The sequence below is a fragment of the Elephantulus edwardii genome, unplaced genomic scaffold, assembly GCF_000299155.1.
Source record: "Elephantulus edwardii isolate Elephantulus edwardi_28Jun2011 unplaced genomic scaffold, EleEdw1.0 scaffold00164, whole genome shotgun sequence".
NCBI classification, from domain to species: Eukaryota; Metazoa; Chordata; class Mammalia; order Macroscelidea; family Macroscelididae; genus Elephantulus; species Elephantulus edwardii.
In genome coordinates this window covers 5,049,396-5,063,756 of record NW_006399914.1, presented here as the reverse complement: position 1 = coordinate 5,063,756, position 14,361 = coordinate 5,049,396, and the positions used below count along the sequence as shown (strand labels likewise).

The 14,361-nt window shown below is 40.1% G+C and overlaps 1 protein-coding gene across 1 annotated transcript in view; it reads left to right on the top strand.

Annotated features, from left to right (window-relative positions):
- The first annotated feature begins 334 nt into the window (after positions 1-334).
- The window catches only part of FAM227B (family with sequence similarity 227, member B), a 103,168-nt gene continuing 89,141 nt past the window's right edge, over positions 335-14,361 (top strand). The window contains exons 1-2 of the mRNA XM_006895326.1: positions 335-413; positions 4,302-4,646. Coding sequence (XP_006895388.1) covers positions 335-413; positions 4,302-4,646 — 424 coding nt within the window. The remainder of the gene's footprint in view (positions 414-4,301; positions 4,647-14,361) is intronic.

Sequence of the window (14,361 nt, the reverse complement as noted above, 5' to 3'; positions counted from 1 at the left end):
GTACAGATATATACAACTGGAACTGAGGATTTAAACAAACCCTTAGATAATATAGTTGTTGTGCAGAATGAAAGAATGAAGTGGATTCCTACTCCTAGCAACCTTATATGAGAAACAGAACTGTCCTGCAGGGTTTCAGAGGCTAATCTTTGTAGATATAGATCACCAGAGCTTTTTCCTACAGAGCAGCTGATGCTTTTGAAGCACAGACCTTTTGATCAACAATTGTGAGCTTAACGATGGTACCTCCAGAGTACCTCCAGAAGTCCTTTTTCTTAGGAATAAAATCTTTTTAGTGTTATCTAAGATAGCACATGGCCTGTCTGTAGGCTCAATGGTGGAATATACCAGTTGCTCTGTGGGAGATTTGCAATTAGATGCCAGATGGTGGGTCATCACGGGACTCCATGGCAGTGAGTTTAGAATGTCGGCTCCTCCATAAGAGAAAAGACTTCCCATGTGGATTACAGCTTAGGAAACCCCATGGGGCAGTTGTGTCATATGGGTTAGCCTGGACTGGAATTCACTGGATGGCAAACAATACTTCTAAGGATCCATCATTCTGTCACTTGGTCTGAAAGGATTTTTTCCCTTTTCTTTCTGTCTTCCTCTGCCTCATCTCAAACTAACCAAATTGCATCAATTCTATCTTGTATATAATCTTTATTTCCATCTCAAAGTTAGGACTCTAATTCAGTTCCTGACCAATTCATGTATGGGTTATGGTGATTTCTTACTCTTCTTCATCCACTGAATTCTCATTAGAGGTTCTACATGTTTGGTATGGAAAATTTAATTTGGAATTACCTATAAATTAAGAACTGTGGTGGCATAATACGTTAGTGGTGAGCTGGGTCTGAACCCACCATCCACTCTGAGTGAGAAAGATAAAATAGTCTCTCCTTGGAATTTGCAAAGAAACTCAGTGGAGGGTTGGCATGAGTCCATACTGACTCAAGGGGAGAAATTGTTCTGCAGAGGTTTTTTGTTCTGGTTTTGTGTATCCCTCCTAGTAAGAAGGCAATTCTGTAAGAACAGAATTTGCTCCATTTTGCTTATCCTTGTGTCTATCAATTCTACATGAGTAATTAAATAAATACTTATTCTTATTAACTCAATCAAATATACCTTCAGTTTGGGCTGTTTGGGGGATAGGAATGGGAAAATAGTCTAATATTCATTATGCGGGTGACAAAACCTTGTGTGTTGAAAGTGGGGGAGACTTGATGTGCTTGCTGCTGAAGGTTAAACAACACAGTCTTCAATATGAATTGTATCTCAACATCAAGAAAACAAAACCCCTCACCACTGGACCAAAAGGCAACATCATGATAGATGGAGAAAAGAGAGATTGAAACTGTCAATGAATTAATCTTACTTGGATCCACAATCAAGACACTGGGTATCAGCAGTCAGGAGATCAGGAGACATATTGCACTGGAAAAATTTGTAGTCAGGGAACCTCTCTAAATGATTGAGAATCAGTGATGCCAGTATTAAGGTGTGCCTGATTCAGGCTATTATCTTTTCAGTCATCTGAGAACTGGACAAGGAACAAGGATGACAGAAGAAGAATTGAGGTTTTTGAGATGTGTTGTTGGAGGAGAGTACTTAATATCCCATGGACTGCCAAAAAAACAAACAGGTATGTCTTAGAAAACGTTGCAGACAGAGTATTCCTTAGAGGCAAAGATGACAAAGCTTTGTTTCACATACTTTAGGCATATTCCTAGAAGCTATTTCTTGGAGAAGGACATCAAGCTTGGAAAGATCAAGGGATGGCAAAGGAGAGGAAGACCCTCAGATGTACTGACACAATGACTGCGGCAACAGGCTTGAGTGTTGTCAGAGACTGTGAGGACAGTGTAGGATAGGGCAGTGTTCAGATATATTGTTTATAGGGCTTCTGTGAGTCATATTTGACTCAAAGGAACCTAGTATCAACAAGTATGCTGAATCATGTCTGGGGTGTGAAAAGCTTGTGAACAACAATCTACAGTACAACTTTTAGTCTATTCATTTGGAGAATGAAGGCTGAAGGCTCAGTTCCACGGCAGCTCTAGTGGCTTAGTGGTAATGAGTTCTGCTGCAACCTCAGAGGTACGTAGTTTGAATCTATCAGCTGCTCCATGGAAGAAAGATGCAGAATCAATGCCTGTGAGATTTTTGGTCTCTGAAAACCTGTTAGAGGGCCAGCTATGAGTCAGTTCCAACTAGTTGGTACATATCAATACCAATATCCACAAAAATCACAAGACCTTCTAATATGAGAGCCCGAAGAACCAGGTGGTCCACAGCTACTATGACCTACATTTCTGACCAGTATTCAACAGAAGGTCCCGGAGAGAATGAGTGAAAAAAAGTGGAACAAAATTCAAATCTCTAAAAAGAGGCCAGATTTACTAGGTCAAATAGACTAGAGGAATCCCTGAGATTATACTGGGCTTCCAAAGCCTTTGAATTTTGAACTAACATTATTTCTGGAGATCTCCTTTACAACCAAATGGCAGTTGTTGTTGTTGTTAAGGGTCTTCGAAATGTAGGCAGCTCATAGCGACGAAATATGAATATTTCATATGAACTAAATACCTGAACACTTGTATAATTTTAATCCTTTCTCCAAGTTCATAGGGTTTCCAGAGGCAAGCTATCTCAGAAGTGGATGCTACTCCTGCTTCCAAGCTTGTTTTAATCTGGGAGCTCCACCAAACATTGTCCACCATGGGTAACCACTATCGCATTTGACACCTCAGTGTCACAGTGTTTAGCACCACAGCAACAAGTTACCTCTGTACAGCAAATGGACGGACCAGTGCTATACCACTTAGAAGAATGTTTGACCAAAAACAATTAAAACCAGGCCTGAGGGCTGCAGGCTAAAATCACCCACCTTTGGCTTGGTAGCATCAGTTTCTGTCCACTATGTCAACTGAGCTCTCTCGTTGTTGTTGTTAAGTGCCGTGAATCTTAGATGACTTATAGCGACCCAATGAACGAAAGGCCTTTATAGCCAAATAGCAGATTGATTTATAAAATAATATCACTTATAAGTAATGATCAATGCTACCAATTAGTTAAGTTACCAAAAGCAAAGGAGAGAAGGCAAGAGGAAAGGGATAGCCACTAGATGAATGGAAACAGAACAAACAGAATAGAAATGGGAATGTTCATCCAATATGAAAATTATAACCATTGGCATGGGACAATTTGTATAAAAATCATTGCTAATATGAATGAATTTGCTATATAAACTTCTTCCTAAAATACAACATACGTATCACATTCACATTGAGTCAGCAGCGACTCAAAGCAGACCATCCAGTAGGTTTTCAGAGGCTGTAAGTGGCAGTGAAGGTGACTGCCCATCTTTCTTCCCAAGGAGCAGCTGATGGGCACAAACCACTTGCCTTGCATTGGCAGTGTACACCTTACCTACTAGGCCACCAGAGCTCCCTATTATATATGTAGTTATTAATTTGATTTTGGCTCTTGAAACCTTCTGAGACTTTCTCATCTACCTTCCGTGGAATTTTTACAGGTTCAAACTGTAACCTATTATGCCACCAGGACTCTACATATAGTAAGAATCGGTAGGATGCAAAAGGGGTCAGTGTGACCAGTATGTATTTTGTTACTATAGTATCTAACAAATGACCTTTATGAGCCATCTGCAGAAATGAAGCAAGCATTCAAAAGATACTCTGCAAATCATGGAAAAGGCTCGTAGCTCTGTGCTTCATAATACGTACAAGTCTAACATTTTAAATCCACAGTGCCATACAGGACTTTGCCATGGAGGACTACTGGCCCCTCCCACTACATGTCAAGTAGATGATCTTGCCTCAATTTTTTAAGCACTATGGAGTCTCCTCCTAGAAATTTACAGCTTCAAAACTTGATGTAGGATTGCTAAGAGTCAGAATCCACTAAGTAGTCGTGGAGGCTCAATGAATGGTCTTTAGTTGGCGTGTGAAAGTGTTATCTGTACTTCCGTGCTTTTATTACAGCCCCAAGTACAAATTTAGGAAAAAAAAAAATCAGGAACCTTATTACAAAACAATAATGTTAATATTTTAAATACATACACTTGCATACCTATTTCTATTCCTTTTGCTAAACTTCTTTTGTGAGCATCATCAGGAAACCACTCCAAACTAAAAATAAAATCCAATCCGAGTCCTCGCGAATGATTTTACCACTGGCACATTCTCTTTGGGCATAAAGCAACTGAAAACAGCTGGGGTCGAGAAGGGAAGGAGGTTTGCGAGTCTTTTTCTCGAAGAACCCACAATATTTTAAAGACACGTGCCCGCACAGGGACTGGGGCCGCGATCAAAGGCTACAACACAGAACGACCCCCGAGAGGGCTCTGACGTGGCCAGCCACCCCCGCGGCCGCAGGGCTCTTGCCCGGCCGACTGGTCCCCAGAGGGTTGCGGAGACGCGCGAGGAAACGGGGTGAGACTCAGACCTGCACAGCCCGCGGGTCCTCACGGTCCTCCACGCGCTTCCGCTCCGCCGACTCCGCGGCGCGCGCCGGGCCCCGATTGCAAACGGACCGGCGGAGCGCTTTCCGAGGACACCGGAGGGAGGAGCCAGGCCGCTCGGAGGACTGTTGCTTGGGCGCTGCGCAGTCCCGGGGCAGAGGTAACGAGTGGGGACGACAGCCGGGCGGGGTTCAGTTGAAACCCCTTCCTTCCTCTCGTCGCACACTCTGCTGTTGTTTATTTACAGCATTCTAGTGTCAAACCCCGGAACTGTATACCCAGTTATCACTGAATTTCCCCATCCTAGATTGATCAGAACTACATTTATAAATCTAGGCGCCGATTTAGAAATATACATTTAAGTGTAGTTATGAGGGTAGGGGTTGCTGTTTATCGAAGAGTCAGAACTGACCCATTGTTCACCCTCCAGCGGGTTTTCTGAAGTGGTAAATCACAAGGAAGGAGACTGCCCTTTCAACTCCTGAGGACAGCTGGTGGCTTTGAACCTTGTTATTTCCCAATTGCAGCGCATCTTCTTACCACTATGCCTCCAGAGCCCCTCTGGAGGGGAGAGAAGTAGAAAGAAAAAACTAAACAACAAATCTAAACAACTAAACAACCCCATAAAATGCATTTCTAGCTTGAACTCAACTCACTGCAGGTGAGTTGGTTGTTGACTTACAGCTGACCTAACATCAGGTTTTCAGAGGCAGTTATTCATGGGAGAGGAAATTGCCCATCTCTCCAAAGAGTAGCTAGTAGATTCAAACTTTTGCCTTTAAGATGGCAGTGCAACCTCTTTACCACTAGGCCACCAGAGCTCTGTTCCTTCTTTCCAACCCCAAAATTATATTTGCTGTTTTCCTAATGTGTGCCTTTGAGTTGAAATTGACACATAGCTGATCCTCCAGTGGATTTTCAGAGGGAGTAATCACACAAGAGGAAATTGACCATTCTTCTTACCAGGAGCAGTTGGTGGATTTGAACTCTATGCCTCTTGTATTGCAGCGCAACTTCTTACCACTAGGTAACCAAAACTCCCTGCAAACTTTAATTAGTCGCTATTGTTTGTTGTTGTTATGTGCCACCGAGTAGCCTGCGACTCATAGGCACCCTATGAACAACAGCCCTAAACTCTGTTCTATTCTGGGACAATCTTACTGTCTCTGACAAACCTACCTACCCACATTACCCCAGTCACTGAATCAATCCATCTCATTGAGGATCTTTCTCTCTTGCGCTGTCCGTCCTCCCTCCCAAGAATGACTTCCCTCTCCAAGGACTGGTCCCACCTTTGCAACATGTTCAAAGTATGTAAGAAGAAACTTCAGAATCCTTGCCTCCAAGAAGCAGCATGGTTTGACCGTCTCTAGGATGAACCTGTTTGTTCTTCTAGCAGTCCATGGTATATTCAATTTTCCAGCATCACTTTCCTTCTATCACACCTAGTCATAGTCCAGCTTTCTGACATATAGCAAGTAATTGCAGACTGTGACTGGCTCTGAGAAAAATGGGAATCCCAGAACACTTGATTGTGTTGATATGAAACTTATACTTGGACCAGGAGGCAGTCATCAAAACAACAAGGAAACACTACTTCAAAATTGGGGAAGGGTGTGCGCCAGGGATGTGTCTTATCTCCATACCTTTTCAATCTATTTGCAGGACAGATTATCCAGGAGGCTGGGCTCTGTGAGGAGAAACGGGGCATCAGGATTGGAGGTAGACTTATCAACAATCTGTGTTATGTAGATGACACAACCTTACTTGTTGAAAATGGAGGAGGATCTGAAGCACTTGTTGCAAAGGGTCAAGGACTGCAGTCTTCAATATGATTGAAGCTCAATATCAAGAAAACAAATATTCTCACCACTGGGACAATTGGCAGCATCATGATAGTGAAGAGATAAAGATTGTTAAGAGCTTTAGTTTGCATGGCTCCACAATCAACACTCTTTGTACCAGCAGCCAAAAAATGAAGAGACGAAAGTCTACTCTCAGAGACCTTTCCAAGGTACTGAAGAGCAGCGATGTCAGTTTGGATACTAAGGTGTGCCTGATCCAGGCAATAGTCTTTGCAATTACTTGCTATGTGTAAAAAAGCTGGACAATGACTAGGGATTATAGAAGGAGAAGAATCGATGCCTTCTAGTTGTGGTGCTAGAGAAGAGTATTGAATATACTATGGACTGCTAGGAGAATAAATAGGTTTTCCTAGAAGGGGTGGCCAGGCTGTACCTTGGAAGCAAGGATTCTGAAGCTTCATCTGACATACTTTGGACATGCTGCAAGGAGGGACCAGTCCTTGAAGAGGGACGTCATGTTTGGGAGATTGGAGGAACAGCACAAGAGATGAAGACCCTCGATGAAATGGATTGATTCTGTGATTGGGGTAATGGGGTCGGTGTGTTAGAGACAATAAGATTGGCACAGGATAGAGCAGGTTTTAGGGCTGTTGTACATAGAGTCACATAACAACAACAACAACAACAACCATCATATAGCATATTGGTCTAGTGATGAGGATTTTTATGGTGATTTTCTTTTTCCATGATTATGATGTTTATTAGGGAAGCCAAAAGACAATAGTTCAGATTGGCAGCAGGATGCAATTAGTCAGGACAAGCTTCCTAAATGTTCTTGCAGGCGCCTCAATCTTCAGGCTCACAGTTTTAGGCTAGTGTTACAAAAGCTCCTAGTCCCACATCCTCTTCTCCCTCAGCCCCTTTCCTCTAATGAACTTGAGTGAAGGCTTCTAATGCTGGTTCTATGGAGTGGCAGTCCCAAGGTGAGCTCTGTTTTCATATCAGGCCTCTGGTTCTCTGTTGTGGTTGCTACTCCAGTAGGCCCTAAATAAATTGCACAGGAGTCTTAGGCTCCAGAGGATACACATTCTAAATTCTCTGCTTCTTAGTTGCTGCTTATGAGGTTCTCAGTTTCTGCTGCTGAACCCACTCAATAACAAGACTAGTCAATCCCCTTGTGAATAGACCAACATAATCTGTTTGCATGCCCCTGCCCATTCATGTGGCAGTCAAACTCAAAGTCTAGGAAAGCCATTTTGAACAATCAACCCTTGACACTACATCCCACTCCCTGGTTTTTATAACCTTTAACGTTCAGATATGAAGAATTAGCTTTGCCTTTATAATAACCGTACTCACTACTACATTCATAAAAGCATATAAGCCAACTACTTCATGCCTAATTTTTAATATCACCATTTTAGATAGCCAATATCTGATTTGCCCGTCTCGATCAAACTAGTACTATGAGGAAACAAAGATGCCCCTTTTGCTGAAGAACCTTGTCTGCTTTGGAAACGTTGAGCTCCTGCATTTACAAGCAAAGTCTAGTCCAGAGCAAGCCATCAATCAGGTTGCAGCAATCAACACTAGCTCAAAGCTTGGATCATTTTCTCTTCATCTGATTGGGTTTGGCCAATTCATCCCCAACTATCTGTGGCTAGGTCCAAATGGGCATGAATTATAAACTCAGGAGTTCATACTTCTCCCTGCATTCCAGACCAATTGGTCCCTTTACTCAACTTTAGTCCCCACGTGAGGCCAAGTAAACAAATAAGGGGGTCTCATGGCTAGAATTCTGCTGCTCAGGTGAGCAACCCTTTTGAACTTACCCAAATATCTGTACATGCTAGGCTCACAGTGCTGAAAAAACACATCCAAGCGCAACATGTCTCTTCATTGCTACCTGCCTCCTACTTCTCCTGAGTGGCTTCCTTCAGGTGATCACTATGAGTGAGCATACTCACCAGCTCTTCAAGTCCTGGATGAGGGCTCTCATTGACACCAATTTTACCCTGCTTCAGAAGCCAAACAGCTTGTTCCTTTTTTTTTTTTTGTTCCATTTTTTTAAAAAAGCAAAGACTTTTTTCCTCTCACTGTCCTGCTTACCTTTCTTTGAAATATGAATCTCTTCAATCAAAAGTTTAAGGTGGGTCCACAAATCCATTCAATTAAAAATTTCTCCAAAGTATTGAGTGGGACTTAATCTTTCCTCTAGACTAAGCCCCAGCATTTACTACAAAATTCTAATAAAACAAATTTTAACAAGCTTATCTTCAGGGCACTTTCCTTTGGAGACTCCTGTGTGAAGCCTTTTGGATTTTGAGAAGTGGGTGGTTCTTTTTTTGGTTGAAGGTCTGGTGTGGAATGTTTGGTTGTTTTTATTTCTTCACAACCGTGTGTGAGCTGATTTGAATTAATAGGTTTGGCTAACAACTGTGGAATGGAAGCCTCTTGTTTAGAGCCAATCACGGCCTGTGGTATTTAAAAGTGGGCTGACTCCCGATTTGAGTCTTAAAATTAAATCCACAAGAACCAAAATTTGATCTTGAGAATCCCACCTCAATTTAAAAAACATCTCAGAAACAAGTTTGAGGTCTTGAAAATTAATGAGAAAAGGCCAGATGAGCTGTGGCTTCCCACATGGATGATAAACAGTATCATCCATGAAGAATGCAAAAGGTCATTACAGACAGAGGGGCAGCAAAGATGGAGAAGGATGTGAGAAGAGACTCTGCATATTGCACTAGAGGGCTGAGAAGCCAAAGCAAAGGGAAAAAAAATCAGGAAATTAAGGAGCTGAACAAAAGATTTTAAAGGGGAGCAGGGGAAGAGAAAGTTAAGTATTATCATTAAATGTGCAAAGGGCTAGAGTTTCTCAGTGTTTCTTAAGCTTAAGGAAATAAAGAACAAATTCAAGTCGGTCGAATTGTAATACTTAAGGATGCTATGGGCAGAATATTGATTGTTCCACAAAGCATCAAAAGAAGATGGATGGAGTCCACAGAGTTACTATATCGGAAAGAATTGTTGACATGGAAGAAGTTCATTAAACAGCATATGATCAAGAAGCAATGGTGATAGAGGAAGCTCTAGCTGCTTTGAAGGAATTGGTTAAAAAAAATAAAAAAAAAACAAAAACAAAAAAACACCCAAACAACAAACCAAAACAAGGCCCCAGGAATTGATGGAATACCAATTGACATATTTGAACAAAAAAATGCTGCCCTGGACGTGGTCAACAGGTTGTGGCAAGAAATCTGGAGGACAACTACCTGGCCAACGGACTCAAAGGGATCTATATTTATGCCAGTTCCAAATAAGATTATCCAACAGAGTGTGGAAATTATTGAACAATACCATATCACACACAAGCAGAATCCTGCTGAGGAAATTCCATAGAAGACTGGAATAGTACATTGACAGAACTACCAAAATTAAAAGCTGGGTTGAGAGGAACGTGTGGCACTAGGGACGTAATAGCCAGTGTCAGATGGATTTTGCCTGAAAGCAGAGAGTAAGGAAAGAATGTCTATCTCTGTTTCATTGAGTATGTAAAGGCATTTAATTGTGTGGTTCACAACAAATTGTGGCTAACCTTCAGGAGGATGGAAATCCCTGAACTCCTGATTGTGCTCGTGTGAAACTACTTGGACCAGGAAGCAGTCTTCAGAACAAAGCAAAGACACATATCCTGGTTCAGAATCATGACAGGAGTCAGTCAGAGTTGCATCCTGTCTCTGTACCTTTTCAATCTATATGTAGAACAGATCATTTGGAAGGCTGGGCTTTATGAGGACTTTGGTATCAGGATTAAATAAGTATTCCTCAAGAACATGTATTGTGCAGATGACACAAACTTACTTGATGAACCAGAGAAGGGCCTGAAGCATTTGCTGCAGAGGTCAAGAACTGTGGTCTTTGATATGGATCGAAGCTCAACATCAAGAAAACAAAAATTCTCGCCACTGGGCCAGTTGGCAGCGACATGATAGATGGAGAAGAGATTGAGATTGTTAATAATTTCAGCTTGCTCAGTACCGCAATCAATACTCATCACACCAGAAATCAGATGATCAAAAAGTGAATTGCATTTGGGAAGCATGTTGTTAGGATCCTCTCCTGCGTGCTAAAGAGCAATGATGTCAGTCTAGAGACTTAGGCTTGATCCAGGCCATTATCTTCACAATTACTTGCTACACAGAGAAAGCTGGACAGTGACTAAGGATGACAGTAGAAGAATCGATGCTTGTTAGTTGTACTGGAGAAGAGTATTTAATATTCCATGAACTGCCAGGAGAACAAACAGAACTTACTTGAGTAATTGATTGTCTCTTTCACAATCAATACCTGGCCTAGTTTTCAAAGCTGATTTTGAGCTTTTACAACAATTCTTTCCACAGATGTAATCAATCTGATTCTTGTGTAGGCAGTCAGGTGAAGTCCATGTGTATAGTAATCATTTGTTTTTCTTATAAAAGGCGTTTGCAATGAATAAATCATTGATTGTATAAAACTCTATCATTCTATCTACCATCTCATTTTAGATATTATATATTAGATTGTATGTTGATACTAGGCATTGCATTAATATAATTTCATATTATGTATATAAAATAGTGGAAGCTGAAGTTTAATTTTGTTTTGTTTTCGGAGTTTAAAAGCCTTTTTCTTTATTCATCGGAGTGACAGGTAGCTCTTTTAGGCTCCTCACAGATTTGAGTTTTACTTAGCTATAAATTTAGTTATATTGAGTTTACCTATGGTTAACCTAAACTCCAACTTCCTCTATGATAGCTACCCTTACATGGTGTTAATATTTGAGCTTGAGCTAACTGCAGTTTTATATATTTTTGTTAAAGTATCTTTGAACATTTAGGATCAACCTTATGATAATAATAACCTAGTGATAATAACCTAGCATTCAAGCACTATAATGATGTGCTAGTCTGTATGATTGCTCTGTGCTCTGTAGGCCGTCCTCCACCGGTTCTTTCTTTGCAAGACTCTGGACTGTGTTTTTGTGGGTGGTATGTAAGGATAACTATATATCAGTGTAACTGAGTCATTTGCCTTTCAGATTCCTGATTTTCTGCAAAATAACTTTTAAATGACAAGCAAACATGTCTTTCCACATTTACACAAAGGGAGCCCTAACTTCCAGGTAAGGAATTTTAAACCACAGTTTTATGCCCACCTAGGAAGTGTATTTTTCCTGTGGACTTCAGGTCACCAGGGTTTCCTGGTAGGACTATCATAGTGAGTGTACAGTCTGTGCAGATACATAGGACTCTATGCTTATAAGGACCTTGAACTTATTCCAAAGTTCTGCTGTCACCATCTTGAAATTATTGAACAAGCATCTCTACATTTTAACTTTGTCCTGTACCCCACAAGTTATGTAGATTCCCAGCTTCCTAGCATTCACTATTTTTACTAACCCCGTAAAAATGTGTTTTAATATTGTCCAGACTTTTCTTATTTTTACTATGGAAACATAAGTGTTTATATCCTTCTCTGTCATATTAAGAGCAGAAGTCAGTTTATGTTTCATGTTTTATCTTTACTTCTAGAGAATTGATAATTTTAATATTAACTGGAGCTTCCCTAAGCAAATGGAATTTTATTAATTATTTTTTAATTTCTTCTTTGATACATGGTTATTTATTTGAATATTTTGTACTAAAATGGTTCAGTACACATTACAAGAAAAAAAAATTAACATCCAAATTATCTTTTAGGGCCATTTATATTCTGTGCATTTAAAAAATATGTTGCTAGCTTCCTTCTAGCCAAGCTGCCACACTCACTATCCCTGAAGCTATTCTATAATTTTTAAACAAGGAATAGCATGAATACAATTCCCAAAATGTAGAAATTTATCTAATCTTCACATTCTCATGTCTCCATTCTTATCACCAATCAGCCCCACAGCACTGTCTCGTTCTGACCCTTACCACTCAGAGCTAAGTCAACTTACAAGTTAAAAGGACAAGAGCTTTTTCACTGCCATATAGGCAGATGCTAAGTGTGTCTTGGAGAAAGTGCAGCCAGAGTGCTCCATGGATGTAAAGATGATAAAGCTTTATCTCACATACTTTGGTCATGTTGCTAGGAGAGGCTATTCCTTGGAATGAGACATCATGCTTGGAAAGGTGAAGGATCAGTGAGAGGAAGACCCTCTAGAAGATGGATTGATAGTGACTGTGGCAATGGGTTCAAGTGTGTCAGAGATGATGAAAATGGCAAAGGATAGGACAGAATTCAAATCTGTTGTTCATAGGGTTGCTAAGAGTCATTGACCTAACAACAGGAACAATAGCTGAAAATCTGGAAATTCAACATGATAATGTTGCAGCATTCTCACATATGGCCCACAAATCCCAGCTTTAAGCCTTCAAGTCTAAATAACACTAAGTTTCTGATTTTTCTGGTTCCCTCTGCCCCTTTGGTTTAAATAAGTCATTGAAATGATTTTCAAAGCTCACAGAGTAATCTATACTTACAAATACAGATTTACTAAAACCAAAAATAATATAAATAGAGCATCCCTAACATGAAACTTCTATCCTTCAAAGGACAATTTATTCTTCCAAGAGCAAATATTCTTCAACCAGGAAACTACCTAAAAACTGATGTTCTAAGGTTTAACTAGGCAATCGTGTCTGTTAGGCTAAGTAGTGCCTCTTAAAACTAGTTTATCCTCACGTATTGAAGAACAGAAAAATTTACTCAGTGAACACTGGTAGCCCCTGAAATAAAAACACCAAGACAAATCATAGTCAAATTCTCCAAAATGTAAGGATAGAACACTAAAAGCAGCATGAAAAAACCTCTGAGACTCACCTATAAAAAAAAAAACCAATTAAATTCTGATTAAGCTCATCAGAAATTATGCAAGCAAGAAGACTGTGAGATGGCATATACAGTAAGTTGAAAGAAAACAATTGCCAACAGAGGCTCCTGTACCCAGCAAAACTTTCCATCACATATGAAGGAGAAATTGGGTCATTTGTAGAAAAGGGGGAACTTAAGGAATTTATAAAAACAAGACCAACTCTACAAGAAATTTTAAGGGAAATCTTTCACACAGAGACAGCAAAGAAAAGTAGACAGACCATACTAACCAGAAACAACAGGGTGGGGGGGAGGGGGGAAGCACAGCAAAATGTCACTAATGAAGCCTAGCCTGTCAATAATCACACTTAATGTGAATGGGCTAAATGAACCAGTTAGAGAAAGAGAGTAAGTAACATAATAGATTAAAGAAACAAATCCCATCAATATAGTGCCTAAAAGAGACACATCTAAGAAACAAGCATAAAGATAAACTCAAAATCAAAGATTGGAAAAAATGTACCAAGCAAATGGCATCCACAAAAAAAGCAGGAGCAGCAATACTAATCTCTGATAAAATGGACTTCAGGATGAAGACCACCATGAAAGATAAGGAAAGGAGCTATATAATAATTAAAGGAAAATAGATGACGAAAACATAACATTGGCCAATATCTATGCACGAAAAGATAGACTTGATAAATAAAGAACATTTAACAGAATTGAAAAAATAAATAGCACCATGATAGTAGTGGTGGGAGATTTTAACACACCACTTACATCAAAGGATAGGTCAACTCAAAAGAAACTTAACTAATATGCAGAAGATCTAAACTATCCAATCAGCCAACTTGAACTTGTGGATGTATTCAGTGTATTACACCCAACTGAAAACTCAGTTCACTTTCTTCTCAAATACACATGGTACATTCTACAGAACTGAGCATATATTTGGACATACAGCAAGTCTCAACAAATTAACATAAAAGTGAAATACAAAGGATCTTTTCAGACCATAATACCATAGAACTAGAAACTATAAGAGGATAAAGCTTATAAAACCATCCAGGTGGAAGCTAAATAACATCCTGCTAGAATATGATTTGGAAGCAAGCAGGAATGGCATCCACTTACCAAATAACATGCCTCTGGAAACTCTATGAACTTTGATAATTGTCAATAGTTATAGAGGGCTTCAAGCCTTTTGTGCATAGGGTTGCTGTGAGTCGTGTT